The following is a 15,620-nucleotide window of genomic DNA, read 5'->3' as shown; positions in this document are numbered from 1 at the left end:
GTACAATCCTGTGCTATAATTTTTCTTAAAGTTAGTAATTTATTCTTTATTTTATTTTTTGACTCAAGTTGTTTTATTAAATAGTTTTTGAGAAATTGAGTTTTAAAGATGAAATTTAGAAAAAAAAATTTTTCGTTATTTAATTGATTTTGAATAAAATTTTGTAATATTATGACCAGTTCACCTCATAACTTCAAAACTACTGCACCGATTCTTTTGAAATTTGGAACACTATTTCTTTCCATCTTTTAAAAGGTATCCCTGGTATCAAAACATAATATTTATAAAAATCTATAAGTCAGGGTCGCTTTTGAGTAGTTTTTTTTTTTTTGTCAAGGGGTCTTTATTTTCGGGGGTGCAAACTTGGGCAAACTCTTGAAATGCAAGATTGTTCTACATATCCATTAGTTCAATAATATATAGGCTATGCAATGTTGTGGAGTGTTGCGCTATTTTAAAAACAGTAATGTTAAAAAACAACGAGAAAAGTGCAAATTTTTTAAGTGTGTACTTCAACCCCTCCGAATGAATAAATTGAGTTCCATATACAATTAAATTTTATTTTAGAACACCATTCATACCTTGATGTCCGTACCAAAATTTTTCACCAAAATCACTGACGTTAAAAAAAAACACTTAGAAAATTCACTTTTTTTTTTTGTAATCAAAAAACAAATTCGTGTTTACCCAACAAATAGTCGTTTATTTATTTGTGAGGTGGAGCTTTTCATGGAAAAGGAATGCAACAAACAATAAAATTTGCATTTCCAGCCAGAAATAGACAAGAGTTTCGATCAAGTTCTTTCTGTTATTATTCATACATTTTAACAACTCTTATAATTTGATTTGCTTTAAGTATAAACCAGGCACGTGCCCCCGCCCCCCCACCCCCCCCCCCCCTAGATCCGCCGTTGCATAAGAGCAAGTACGTGAGTTCCCAGTCGTGCATTTTATTTTTTAATGTACAAGACCATTATTAGTAGGTATATTCTATCTTCTTTAAGCACAAAAAAAATCATAGAGACTTATTTTATTACAAAACCAAAAATCGAAACCATCTTCTATTAGAAATGGATATTGATGTTATAATCATACTCACACATCAATCCATCAAACATTATATTTGTATATTCTTTCTCCACTCTGCTTTTCAATTTCTGACTTGTTTGTGGATGGATATAATAGCTTCCCACAACAATATTTACATATACAATATTCCATTAAGAGAGTTAAAACCATTAAAATGAAATCCGATCATTCTTAAAAAAAAAAACAACAAAAAAACAAATCGAAATTGTATTAAGAATAATTTCTAAAAATTCAATCGTTGTTGGTTGCTGTACAAAAACTCATTTGTTATAGCTTCAAAATCCAGCCTTAATTGCTGTTTTTATTCAAAATAAACTTTTCAAGGAATAATAAAATACTTTGACATTTCTTTTAATTTATTTTACCTGCCATTTCGCCAAGTTTTGAATTTGTTTTTTTTTTTTTAACACAAAGCATTACAGGTAGCTTAACTGAGAGGACTTTTCGATCTAAGGAGCTGATGGCAACATCAATTTGAATGGTATTCAGTTGTCTTTTATGCTATGAGATGTTAATTTTAAAAATGAAAAAGTTTAAATCAAATTGACTTTGCAAAAATATCAAGTTTATTTTATTTTTATTATTTATTATTTTTTTTTTATAATTTTATTTAGGTATAGGAAAAATTATTTCAAGTTGCTTTTTTTCCTCAGTAAACTAAAAACTGCCATCAGCTCCGTAGCTATAATTTGATTATTGTGCCTTCAGATTACTCTTTTGTGTTGTCTGAACAAAAATTTATTGACTGAATGAATTGCGGAGTTGAATGGCTTTCTCGTTGTTTTCTGAAAATATCTTTGGCTGAGAAATGAATATTTTTATACTTTGATATCCTAAACATCGTCATTAAGGGCGAAGGACTTCAATAACCAAAAGTTGTTTCTTTATTTTTGTTTTTTTTTTGTCACTTTAATTTTTAAAAGATTAAGGAGGTTGAGTTGTGCTATTTAGCATTTGAACATTGCAGACCTGTTTTCTACTGGGCCAGAAGGATCGAGTAATCGGATGAAGATAAAGATAAAAATATCCCCCGTTTGTGTCTTTGCAAAATCACTAAGGTTGTTTTGATTGCTTTTAAATTGAAAAAGCAGTATGAAAATTGAGTTAACTTTTGTTACAAAAAATAAGTTTTTCTTAGAGTAGTTATTTTTTATCAGTTGAAAAAGAAAAGAAAACGAGGGAAAATGAGATTTCAAATGTCGGTTCTAAGAGTGCGGATTATTTAGTTGGTTTGAGTTAAAGAGTCAAGATGATGTTGGCCATTGGCTATAATACAGATGGATAAATTAGGGGTTCGTTTTTTTTTTTAACGCATTTTTATATTTGATTCCGTTTTCTTATGAGAAAATTATGTAGAAAAATCAAGTTAGTAAAAACAAATTAAAAAGTTTGTAATTTAAACAATCTTGAAGCATTTAAAGAAAATAAAAAGCATTACAGAATTACATACAATTTCATTTACATAAACGTCTTACAACAGAAGGATATTAATTTTTTACTGCATGTGAACCAAAGAAAAATCAGAAAATGTGATGTTTCAAAGATATGTTAAGCATTAATTTTTTTAATTTGAAGGAAACTTCCAAGGCCGTTAAAACAATGAAAAAAATTGTTTCACAGGGTGTTTCGGAATTATTGACCGACGACAGATTTTCTTAGAAAAAGGAATTTACAGAAAAAACATTTAAAGTAAAACGTTAAAAATTGTCCTTAGTTTGGGACATTTTGCTAAAAACAAAAACTGTGACCACATAAGTTTTCATATTTGATTACACAGTGGGTGCTTAAAGTTTACAAACCTATTTCTGACTTTTTTTTTATTAATTATTACAAGTTTTAGTGGTGGTTCATAATAATATTTTATAACAATAATTTTGTATACATTTTTTGAGTGAAATATTTTATGTGAGTAAAAGGAAAAAAACGGACCAAGAAAATAATAAAACAACAAATATGTTGTTTGTTTACTATACAGGGTGTCCTATTAAAGATAAGAAAAATTAAGTGGGTGATTTTTGGGAAACATTTTGTTTTTTAAGTTAATCTCTATCTCCAAAGTTGGTATCATTTTTCGATGATGTAAGAAAACGCCTAAATTGGTATACCATGACTCAAGTTAACGCTGTTTTGCTCTATTAATACTAATGCTAGAAACTTTGTTATGGTTTAAATTTTTAGAAGAAATATTATTCTTTGTAAATAATGTTGATATTTTTTTTATTGGTCATATATTATTTTTTCGAGGCTGTTCCATTTTTGTTTAAAGCTATTTGCAAAAAAAAAGTTATTTTGATTGCAAATAATTCAGCAACCAGAGACTTGCCAGAAACTTTTGGTTTGCAGCTATGAATAGAGTTAAAAAAGGGCCTTCTTTTGATGTACCACCCGAGAGATTCGGAGGACTTTTATGAAGATGCCTTATTTCTAAGCAAGGGGTTAACCTTGGTTATTTCTCGAAAATCCTAAAAAAAATAGATTTTGTATCTGCTTCCCAATGTAAGAAAAAAATATTTCGATTGCACATATTTCAGCAACCAGACCTCCAATAAACTTTAAGTTTTCATCTATGAAGAGAGCTTAAAAAGACCTTCCTTTTGATGTCTTATTTGACAAAGAGAAAAAAATCTATTTTGGCCCGGGGCCCCAGGAGCTTAACGAACGCCTCTGCTCTGTACGCAGATTAGTGAAAATAATTCACTGTAAACAACAACAAACAATTACTCATTTCAACGGATATTTATATAGTGGAGTAACTAAAGATCAAAAATTGGCAATATTAGGGAACCCGGCCGAACAGCTTAGATTTTGATGATCTTTTTTTCAAACGTCGGTAATTAAAAATACTTTAAAGTCTATAGATTAAAAATTGCCGGTGTTGCCGTTTTGATTTTTTAAATTTAATTGAAGATTTTTGTGAACAAAAACAAATTTTTTTCAAAAATTTTTTTTAAATTTCATAAATTAATTGATGCCAAAAGATTGTCTAGGAAATTCAAGGAAAAAAAATATATGGGAGTGAGGGACAATCTTCCATAGTTCAAGCGATAGATGCAATTTTCTTATTAATTCACTTCAAACACAAAAAAAAATATTTGAACACAACGGCAACACCTAGAATATTCAAATATACATTTTTTAAAAGCTAGAAGCTTAGTCATATATGTAAAATTAAAATTAAGTTAATTGAATGAACGGCTTTTGAAAGAATGGTAATTGAACTCAGATTTTTGAAAAAAAAAATTATTGAAAAAATTTTAACATGTCGTTTTTTAAACTTGGTCGTTATATAAAATGCATTTATTTTCAAATTTTTTTGGCCGCATTTATTATGATTTCAAAATATAAAAGGAAATGTCAATATGTATTACGGTTTATGAAAAAAATTAAAAAGTATTTCATTTTCGAAAAACTGTTTTTAATAAAAGTTTTGAAAAAAAATGTAACTTATTTTTTTTTTTAAAGTTCAACATCTAAACATAAAATTATTTTTTATTCATTTAATAACCCTTACTGTTGAAAGTTAAATAGCAAAAATTTAAAGTTCCTATTTACCACAGTCTTTGAGAAAATTAATTATTTCAATGCAAAAATTCAGTTTTAATAAAAAAAAAACCATTGAAATTGAAGTAATTTTTCATTTTTTTTCAAAAGTGTGATATATTTTACCTTTTTTGCTTCGAAATTCAACTGATAATATTTATGGCCAAAAATTTGTTTTAAATAAATTCATATTTTATTAGAAAAAGTTTGGAAAAAAGTCATTTTAAATTTTTCTAATAACATTTTTTTTTTTAATTCTGAGTTTGAGGACCATTTTTTCAAAAAGTCTTGATTAAATTTAGTGGATTTAAATTTAAGAGATAAGAATGAGCTTCTGGCTTTTTAAAAATGTATTTTAAAATATTGTAGGTGTTGCCGTTGTTTTCAAAATATTTTTTTTTGTGTTTGAGATCAGAATGTTAGAAAATTGCATTTATCGCTTAAACGATGGAAGATTGTCCCTTACTGCCTTTTATATATTTTCCTTAAATTACCTAGAGAATCTTTTGCTATCATTTGTTTTATGAAATTTAAGCAAAAAAAAAATGGTTTTGTTAAAAAAAAATTTCATTTTAATTTTAAAAAACAATACGGCAACACCGGCAATTTTTAATCTACAGACTTTAAAGTATTTTTAATTACCTACGTTTGAAAAAAAAAAAATCGTCAAAATCAGAGCTGTTCGGCCGGGTTCCCTAATAATTTGCTTTAGTTACTCTACTAATAACTTCTGTCACGAATCACATTATTTAGTCTCTAAACATTGTACTGTAATTACTCACTTAAGCAGTCTCAGAATAATTTAGAATAATTTTGTTTGAAAACAAATCTCATAGGAATAAGACCTAAGATCATTCAAACGCCCAAAAATCCAATAAATTCATATTACCTACATTTTTCATGCCCATATATCAAGTCTACAAAAATGTTAAATTTTGAGCCGATGTCTGACAACACCATTCCAACAAAACCTTTCTTCTAACAAACCATCCAATACAATACATTCAAAATGTTTTCTTATGTTTTCTATAAATTTGCATTACTTTTGCTATATATAAAAAAAAATCCAAAAAAAAAGAAAGATTCAATTTCGATTCACTTACATCAAATCATCTCTCTCAGTTCTCTTGAGGATTTATAACAGTAATTTATTTCTTCGACAAGTAAGTAATACCTATTGACATGGAGAAAAATCCAGCTAAACCCTTTCACCCATGAACACAAGAAATATATATCTTCTTCTGTGCGTTCTGACGTTAAGCTATGAGATTATTATAATGTGAATCGGAAAGGATTTGCTTCATCATTTTGAATTTCCACATGGAGTTTTTTGATGACAGAAAAAGAAAGTCGACAAAGTCAATAATGATGATGATATACCGAATGAAAGAATATTGATCACATTTTTTTTTTTTTTTTTATTTTATTGTATTTTATTTTAAACCCTTTTCAATAGGATAACATAATCATTATTGTAGCTTGTACTTTTAATAAAAGAATTGAAAAGGATTTATATTTGATAAAATTGTCAATCGCTTGGAAGTATTTAAAGCTGATGAAATAACATTATGTTCAATAGAACTTTTATTAAAAATCAAAGCAGATTAGATAAAAAGAAGAACTTTTGTGTTCAAATTAAGAACGTTTGCTTAAGTCGAGTATTTTCTATTGATATAATGCTTGAGCCGAAAAAGCTCTATTTCAAATCGAAAAGAAATTTTTTTATAATATTCTAATTTTTCCTCTGAAATTTATGAATGTGAATTAGGGCGTTCGTTGTTTAAGGGTTTTTGGAGGATCAAGTTTCTAACTATTTCAAAATATTAAAAAAAATACCCTAATTTTTGCAGATTTTTATTTTGACTCTAGATGGCGCCCCACGAAGGTTACAGTTTTTTTCTCATTTGAAATAGGTAAGGTATATGTTGACTTATGAGGTCATTTTTTTTAATATGTTTTAAGGCCTTAAAGTTAAAATATTTGATGAGGTTCTTGTCTACCTACAATAAACACCGATTTCAAAAAGACATATACCAGTTTTCCAGAACCCCAGGGGTTAAGTGAGGACATGCATGTTTTTTGGTGTTTATTAAAACAAGCATAAACCTAAAAAAAATTCAAAAAATTTTGCACACCAAGTGCCGATATACTTTTCGTATATTTAAAAACATAAATCTTATTTTAAAAATGTTTATGCATACGTTTTCGAGATATGAATTTTTTTTTTTTACCATCATGTTTAGAGATAAAGCATTTTCTTTATAACTTTTCCATAGATTTTGCAGAAAAGTATCTGGTTATCTGTTTCAATAAGTGTACGAGGATTTGAAAGATTTTGAATTTATCTTTCAGTAATAAATTTTTTTTGTCAAAAATTTCCTTCAAAAAATCGATTATTTAAAAATATTTTGATACATTGCATTTAAATATCTGAAGTGACAAAGAAAAATAATTATTCTAGAGTTTCCTGTTCATTTGTTCATCTTTCAGGTTATTTTGTTCAGATAGGTCATTTATTAATCAAGACTAAGTATTCCGAGTCCCCGATGTACGTTAGAAAAAAATAGTGGTTTTGAGTGCACATTTTGCATGTAAGCCAGTGTTATTTAACTTTAAGGCCGCAATAGACAATTTTTGCCAGAAATAAGCCCTAAAAAGCTAAATTCAACAAAGACTAATAAATTCGATAAATAATAAATTTTGTCAATTTTACGTTCCACACTCGTGTCCGACAATACAGGACTTTTATTGAACCATTAGCATGAAAAACTCAACTTATAGCCCAAATAAAATAACGCATCAAAATAGTCGTTTTCATAGTTATGTTTGGTAAAACCAGCAGACTATTGACCATACGATTAAAGTGAGGCTAAATTTTGTATGTTTGGTTAAGCTTCAAAAAAATTGCAAATTAACAGATTTATACATTAAACGGTTTCTCTGTTCTATAGTTGATGAAATAAAACAACGATAAGTAAAATATAAAAAAAATTAATCGAAAAAAAAATCATACCATTTTTAGAAATAACTTTTTAATGGTGTATCATTGGTCGCTAATGATACACCATTAAAAAAAACACATAACAAATCCTGATCAAAATTTTCATAAATTTTTGAATTTTCATTCATATAAACTATAATGTACTTACCCAAAAACGCAGGAATAGCACCCAGCGGCATTACAAACAAACTGACCAACAAATCAGCTATTGCCAATGAAAACAGAAAATAATTGGTAACATTCTGTAGTTTACGATCCAATGCCACAGCCAAACAAACCAAAATGTTACCCAAACCTCCAGCAAAAATGAAAGCAATTACAAAAAGAAATATCCAATCGTAACCATGTCCTTCTCCAGCTGCATGTAATCCAATATTATCCGTTGACCACATATCGCTGAAATTACTACTACTGCTTCCATTATATGCCAATGTTCCACTTCCGGCTATTGACTGATTAAGCATTGCAAATGGACTCGACCACCAACTATATTCTGCACTTGGAATTATACTTAATATGCACTCGAGATGTCTGCTCAACATCAGTGAGGAGGACGATGATGCCATACTGGGATTGACCGATAAGTTCTCAGATATATTCTCAAATATCGATCCCATAACACCACCATCCGCACTCGACTGAGAGCACACAAACGTTCGACTTTGTACTAGATCACAATTGACACTACTATTAGTGGCCACCATTACCGCCCCGAGTGTTGGCAGTAATGGCAGCTGATTGGTAACGAGATCAGGTAACTTTGAAACGACTAAATTAAATTCAGATACTGGATTTATGACATTACGAACTAGGAGTGTGGTATTGAGGATACAATCGTGGGCATATAAACTCAGTGTATTTTCCATCGTATCGGATGCCAGTGCCAAGGGCTGACAGACAAAGTGGGCGCTCTGTGATGAGCTATGGAAGGATTCGAGTAGGCATTTGTATGTATCAGTCGGTGGTGGTGATGAAGATAATGCTTCGGATTTTGGAGAGGTACACAAAATATCCGGACCCCAATATGAGGACCATGTTTCGTTCGCCACTCTGCATAAGTAGACGACGTCATCAAAGATGTGGGTCGTTGTTGATTCTGTATGCTCGGTGTTTTCTGTTTTTGTTGTCCTTGTTGTTGTTGTTGTTGTTGTTGTTGTTGATGCTGACAGAATTGGTTTTGAATATGATGTGAATTTGGTGGTATCGAAGGATGTTGCAGTCGACGGTATGGAGAGTTGTGATGTTGGTCCTCGACCATCATATCCGTACGCACCCATTTCATTATCAAGCTTTGCGAAGTGATTCCTTGATGAGTTATTAATTATGTATGTCCAGTAGGTACTTGGGATTCAGTACTTTTTACGGATCTCGAAAGTACCAATTAAAAGCTAAAAAAGAGGAAGATAAAAAAGAAATCATCAGAAAAAATAAATTAAATAAATGAATGGATTAAATTAATTTTATTTAGTTTTATACATTTTGGAGCTATTGACTGAATTATTGATATCAAGGATGTAAATTGTTGCCAAATACCACTTTTTGGTTTTATTTTTAACATTTTATTTTTTGTTTGATAAAACTAAATACAATTCAAATTGAATGCATTTTCTTAAAATATTAAATTTTAATTCATTTTAATTAATTAACTAATTAAAAAGAGAAAACTGATTGTTGATTTCAAGATATTTATAGAGTGATTTGATTATTGAGAAAATTACATCTCTATAAAAGGTTCTTTTATTTTTGATAGAAATTTTTTAATCATATTAAAATTAAGATACAAAACTGGTCACGCATTTTTATACCTAAACAAAACATGACAGCTTTGCTGTAAGAATTTAGACATTTTGGTTTTTCTTAAGATTAAAGTATTAATGACTTTCGTTGATTGCACGCACACTGAAGAGTAGCAATTAATTAATAACATTTGAAAAAAAAATTTTAATTAATAGATGCAATTTTTTGTTCAAGTAAAAAGATATACCTGCATTTAAACAATACTGATATTTCTTTTCATTCACCTAATTAAGTTCAGTGTTTTTGGATATTTGCCAGAAATTAATAACTCTTCAATTTTCATCTAGCATAAACTTTTTATGTGAAAATAAATGATTTGCCCATTTGTTATAATCCGTGATTTATTTCAATAATTATACTGTTCATTTATTTTAATTGTTTAAAATATTTGATTTATGATTTCTTGGGAATTTCTTTTAAAAATATATTAATTTTATTAATTGGTAATTCCACGCAAGTTGACCACTTACTAGCAAAAATGAAATTTAACGTATAAGAAATTTCATGATGGTATTTAAATACTTATACTTTTTGTTTTTATATTATTTTTTTTATATAGGTACTTCAAACTAAAATTAAAAAAAAAAATTGGTGTTTTTGAGTAAAAGTTGGGAAAAATAAACTCTCAAAAAGTTTTTAGAGCAAGCATTACTTAAAAAACCTTATATTAAACTGTATTGCTGTATAATTGAAATAATTTGCTCTTTAAAAACCTCGAATCAATATGTGCAGGTATTAGGTACTCAGATTTTGACCCTAATTAATTAGTAATTGTATAAATTCTGCTTAAATATTTGAAATTTGAAGTTATTGATTTATTCTTTAATGTTTGCATATAATAAAAATATATTTTTATTTTTTACATTTAATGTCACAGCCGCTACAAAAATATGTCACACCCGTTAAATGTTATAAAAACATAGTATTTTATAAATTTCCTTTTTACTGGAAACGTTATAAAATCTTTCTTTCATATTGAATACAATATCCACGACTTTTCATTCAAAAATCTACAATATGGCTTCTAAAAGTCACCGAAGCGGAACATCTTATCTTTATTAACAACGAAATACATTATGTGTTGAAGTTATTAAAATCCATATTTAGTGAATAGTACACACACCAGAATCAAAATATGAAGTAACTGTGTCACACCCGTTACAATGGAAATGCCCTTATATAATTTATATGGGTTGGGGTCAAAATTCTGCCGGGGTCAAAATTCTTTTGTCAAAATTCTGCTTTCAAAATTCTGCTTTACAAAATTCTGCTTTCAAAATTCTGCTTTTTAAAATTCTGTTTTTCAAAATTCTGTTTTTCAAAATTCTGCTTTTCATAATTCTGCTTTTCAAAATTCTGCAAAAAATTAAAAAAGGGTTTGGAAAATGTTAAAAAGCGCGCGCTTTTTAACATTTTCCAAACCCTTTTTTAATTTTTTGCAGAATTCTGTAAAATCATCTTTTTGAAAAAATTATCTGCTTATTTGATTACTTACCTACATAATTTGTCATTTTTTAAATGAGAATTAATTTTTGTTTTATAAATGAATACATTTGAAAATATTAAGAAAAGGTTTTTAATATTAAACATTTCCGAAAATAACTAAAAATTTATTAATTTATCAAATAAAGATGAATATTCAAAAATTTGAATAAGAAAAGGAATATACAACATCTGTTCCAATTAGTATACATATTTTATTTCAAAGAAAGTCAGTATATGCATTTCAAAAAATATTTGCGACACTTAAATAAAAAAATTTAGGAAAGTACCAATGTTTAATTACATTAATGAGGTGTATTTTTCTTTAGCCAGCGCATATGCCATACAAAAAAAACAGAATTAGCAGAATTTTTTTGTTCAAATATAATGCTGGCAGAATTTTGAAAAGCAGAATTTTAAAAAGCAGAATTTTGAAAAACAGAATAGAAAAAAAGCAGAATTTTGAAAAACAGAATTTTCGCTGAAAAAGCAGAATTTTGAAAAGCAGAATTTTGAAGCCAGAATTTTGACCCGATCCCAATTTATATACCATGCATTTTATTATTTTAAATTAAATGCTCTTTACTTGCTAAAAGTGGATACATTCAACCAGATAATGTTCTCTGTTTTATGTTTACCTCAAGGACTGCTGACATTTCCAAAAACGGATGACGAATATTCAAACCTAGGGCAACATACAATTCATGCTTGTAAAGGAGACAAAACGAAAAATCAAATACTTAAATTTTAGATGGAAAGCACATTTCCAAACGCTGGCGCTGCACAGTGGGTACCGCCATAGGTCAAAAATAAAAAAAGTAAATGTCAGTTTTTTTAAATCCAATGATTAAACAACGTTCTACAATCTCCCATCGAACCAAAACCAAAAAAAGTTTGGTGGTTACCCCTTTTTCATTTCTTAATAGCCATTCAAAGTCGGTATATAAAAAAAGGTACAGTTTTCTTACCGCTGCAGTTATAAGGTGTGAACTTGCGATAGTGATAGCGGGTGTTAAAAAATTGTGAGCAGTATTAAATTGTTATGGATATTAAATGAGAAGGTTAATACTTCCTAAAAACATCAATTATATTGTTAAATAACACTAAGGCTAATTGTAATGGGGCGAAGCAATTTTAATCATTTGTATTTAGCTTAGTTTTCATTAAATTGGAAATTTAGTTGGTTTGCCTTCGAGTGCCCTCTACAATTTTAGTTCTCAAATGAAGAATACTGTCCTACCTTTTGAAATAATAGCGCCGTTTTTTTCCCCTTTTCGAGTAATACAAGTTTAAATGACGTTACAAAAAAAAATTACAACGTAAAACTAAAAAAATTCCTTTTTGGCACTATTATTTTTATAAAAGACTAAACTAGAGGGTAGGGGTAAGGCGCTCTACTGACAGTCAGGTTCCATTTTCAGCATTAACAATTTTTTTTTAATTTAAAAAACAAATTTTTTTTTACCTTTTTTTATTTTTCTTCAAAATAAAGAAAAATTTTAAAAACTGACTTGATGCATTTTTTTGCAATAATAAATCATATAAAATGATAATACAGGCGTTTCATTAAAAAAAAATTGGTCATTATATTTTTGACCGCACTTTGTATGGGAGGGTACCCACTGTGCGCTGCAACACATCGGTTGATTGAGTTCACTATGCTACATGTCAGCTAATGGAAAATGCAGGAGCTAAAGACATAGCAAAACAAGGGTAAGGTTAGATTTTTTTTCAGTTAGTATGGGTTATTGAGTGAAATTACAAAAAAGTCTCTTTCAATAGTTTCAATCTCAAAACGAAGAATTTCATTTAATTTCTTATACAGGTGTCCTAAAATTCCAAACGAAATATACTGAAAGAAACTTAAGGGCTCTCAGAATTCGGTTGCTTGTTTATTCCAAAACCTTACGGTTTTCGATTAAATGCAGTTCTTGTGAAATTTCTAACAAGTTCTACTTTGCACTGTTTTCAAAATAATACAAAAGCTTTCAAAGTTGAACTTATGTATGTATAACGGAAGATATTGCAATTTGAATTCAACAAAGCAGAGTTTTTCAGAGCAAGAAAAAAAAACAAAACTCAATTATGAACATGCATGTAAGAAACTAGTTCAACATAGGGGTTTTTGGAAATTTCACAAGAACTGCATTTAATCGAAAATCGTTAGGATTTAGGATAAACATGTTACCAAATTCTGTGAAACCTTAAGTTGGTATTACCTACAGTATTTTTTATTCAGATAATTACTCTCATGCAGCGTTGCAATAAATTATTTTATTTAATGCGTTTGTTTTCCATTAAAAATTAAAAAAAAATGTATTGCAAATAAAAATATTTTTCATCCAAAAAATTTATTGCAAACATAAAATTATCTTCATTGAAAAAAAAAAAATTGTATGCAAAATGTGCGCAATTTTGGAGATTTGGCCAAGCATAAGCTATTTCAACTATAATATTGAACCAATGTATAATTTCAATAGCCAAAATAGTAAGGAATTGAACAAATATAAAAAATAATAAATATTTAATGCTCACATTTCGCATTAATTTTTTTTTTTTTTTTTTCAGTGCAGAGAATTCAGTATTTGCAATACAATTTTTTTACATTGAAAATTTTATTTTCAATGCAAATATTTTTCAATTGCAATAATATTTTTTTAATGCAACTTTTTTTTTTTATTTGCAATAAATATTTTTTTTATTTCAAATGCATTTTTTTTTATTTTTCAATTGATTTATTAAAGGTTGAAACGATTAAATTTTTTTTAATTTCAATGCTTCGGTTACGCAATTGCAAAAAAGGTTTTGAAATTAAAATAGAATTTACAGAAAGTAAAAAAAAAAATATTAATTGCAACTGGAAAAAAATTTGCATTAAAAAAAAAATTGTATTGAAACTCAAAAATACATAGGTATTAAAAAAAAATTCGTTGAAATTGGTCAAAGTATAATAATTATTGATCGTCAAAAATCTAGTAAACGCTTCTATTTCACCGTAAACAATGATTCAAAAAATATTGTTTTTTTTATTTCAAAAACCTATAGATTTTTACTTGCGATATAGGTACTATAGGGCAAGTTTAGGATTCGTAAAAAAAATCGAACTCGAGATAACAATTTTACATGACATTACGATGATGGAGAATGCCAAAAACGTGGGTCTGGCAATTCTGTCTGTCTGTCTGTCTGTCTGTCTGTCTGTCTGTCTGTCTGTCTGTGTGTCTGTCTCTATCTGGAGCTGCAGCCTAAACGAGTGAAGTGATTTTCTTCAAACTTGGTAGTTAGCAGTTTTTGGTGATTCCCTAGAGGGGAAATTAAAATTTTTTTTTTATGACCAAAACTAACGGTACCTGTCATATAACGGAAATAGAAAAGTTAATTTTTTTCAAAAACGGCTCTAACGATTTTGATTAAAATTTTTGTGTGTAGTACAACACATAAGAGCCAACTTTTGAAATAAAAAAAACATTTTTTGTACCGTTATTAACGGTACGTGTCATAGAACGGTTTTTTTCGTTTCTGAATATCTCGTACAAAATTAACCCGATTTAAATGAAAATTTTTATACAAAAGTGTGTAAGTAAAGATAATAATAAAATTTTAGAAAATTTTCAAAAAACGCATTTTTGTTTTTTTTTAAAATATTTCAAAATTTTTTTTTGAAAAATCAATTTTTTGAAAACGGATCAATGAAAAATTTTGAAGTTTAGTTTTTATGTGTAAATTAATTATTTCTTCAAAATGGCATACCAACTTTTTTTTTGAAAAATGTTGAAAAATTTTTATATATAAAAAATTATTTTTTTAAAAAACGGCTCCTACAATTTTCGAAAATTTTTTTCTAAAAATACCTTTTTATACAAGAAATAAAATGGCATATTTTTTTTTTTTTTAAGATAATTTAAAACGGAGTTTAATTAATTATAAAAACAGATTTAATTTTTTTATACTACTTATGAAATTTTAAATTTCTTGAATAAAAAGCTTTAACATTAGTGTTACTTTAAGCATAAGAGCAAGTACGTGCGACCCCAGTCGTGCAATTTATTTTAAATCAAAATCCGTTTATCCATATAGAAAAAGAAAGAATTAGAAAGAACTTTAACTGATGAAACAATTTTTTAATTTAATGGACAAATTCCCTATAATGTCAAATACAAAAGCCATATAAAATGAATCAAGAGTGAATGGAAATCAATTTGGTTATGAGCCACATCAATCGCAACCTCTTTAAATCAGTAAAGGTAAGTTGCAATCACGAGTGCCATTTCGATTTTTCGATAACGTGCAAAAACTAAAATACCCCTGCGACTATTGTAGCTCTTAATTTGTTTCGCATGGTTTAATCGACACAATATCTGCGTTAGGGATGTGAAAGTAGGTTAAGTAGAATTTTTCATACCTGATGCTTTAGTTAGAGAAATGAAAAACACGTGTGAATAGAATTTTGTCGCTGCTCCACGTTTCCAGTACAAATTCAAAAAGAAAACTTAAAATAAATTTCTAATGTAACATTTGTATTCCCAGACGATTGCTAAATATTTTTTTAGGTATTTTTCTATTTTTCTATATTATGTGTTAACCTGTTAACAGCATATAATTTTAGCTGTCCCGATATTTGTAGATTTTTATTTGGCTGCCATACACCAGGCCAATTCAAAAATATCAATTGCTGTAGACACATTTTGCGAGTTAAATAAAATCATGACAA

The 15,620-nt window shown here is 28.1% G+C and overlaps 1 protein-coding gene across 3 annotated transcripts in view; it reads right to left on the bottom strand.

The window, feature by feature from the left end:
• LOC129916651 (octopamine receptor beta-3R) overlaps window positions 1-15,620 on the bottom strand; it is a 114,785-nt gene that overhangs the window by 35,777 nt on the left and 63,388 nt on the right. For all 3 annotated transcript variants that reach the window (XM_055996742.1, XM_055996743.1, XM_055996744.1), the window contains exon 2: window positions 7,779-9,018. In XM_055996742.1, the coding sequence (XP_055852717.1) occupies window positions 7,779-8,907 (1,129 nt within the window). In that variant the 5' untranslated portion in view covers window positions 8,908-9,018. The remainder of the gene's footprint in view (window positions 1-7,778; window positions 9,019-15,620) is intronic.

The sequence above is a fragment of the Episyrphus balteatus genome, chromosome 3 (assembly GCF_945859705.1).
Source record: "Episyrphus balteatus chromosome 3, idEpiBalt1.1, whole genome shotgun sequence".
NCBI classification, from domain to species: Eukaryota; Metazoa; Arthropoda; class Insecta; order Diptera; family Syrphidae; genus Episyrphus; species Episyrphus balteatus.
The sequence above is the reverse complement of the archived record's forward strand: the minus strand, read 5'-3'. Positions and strand labels throughout refer to the sequence as shown.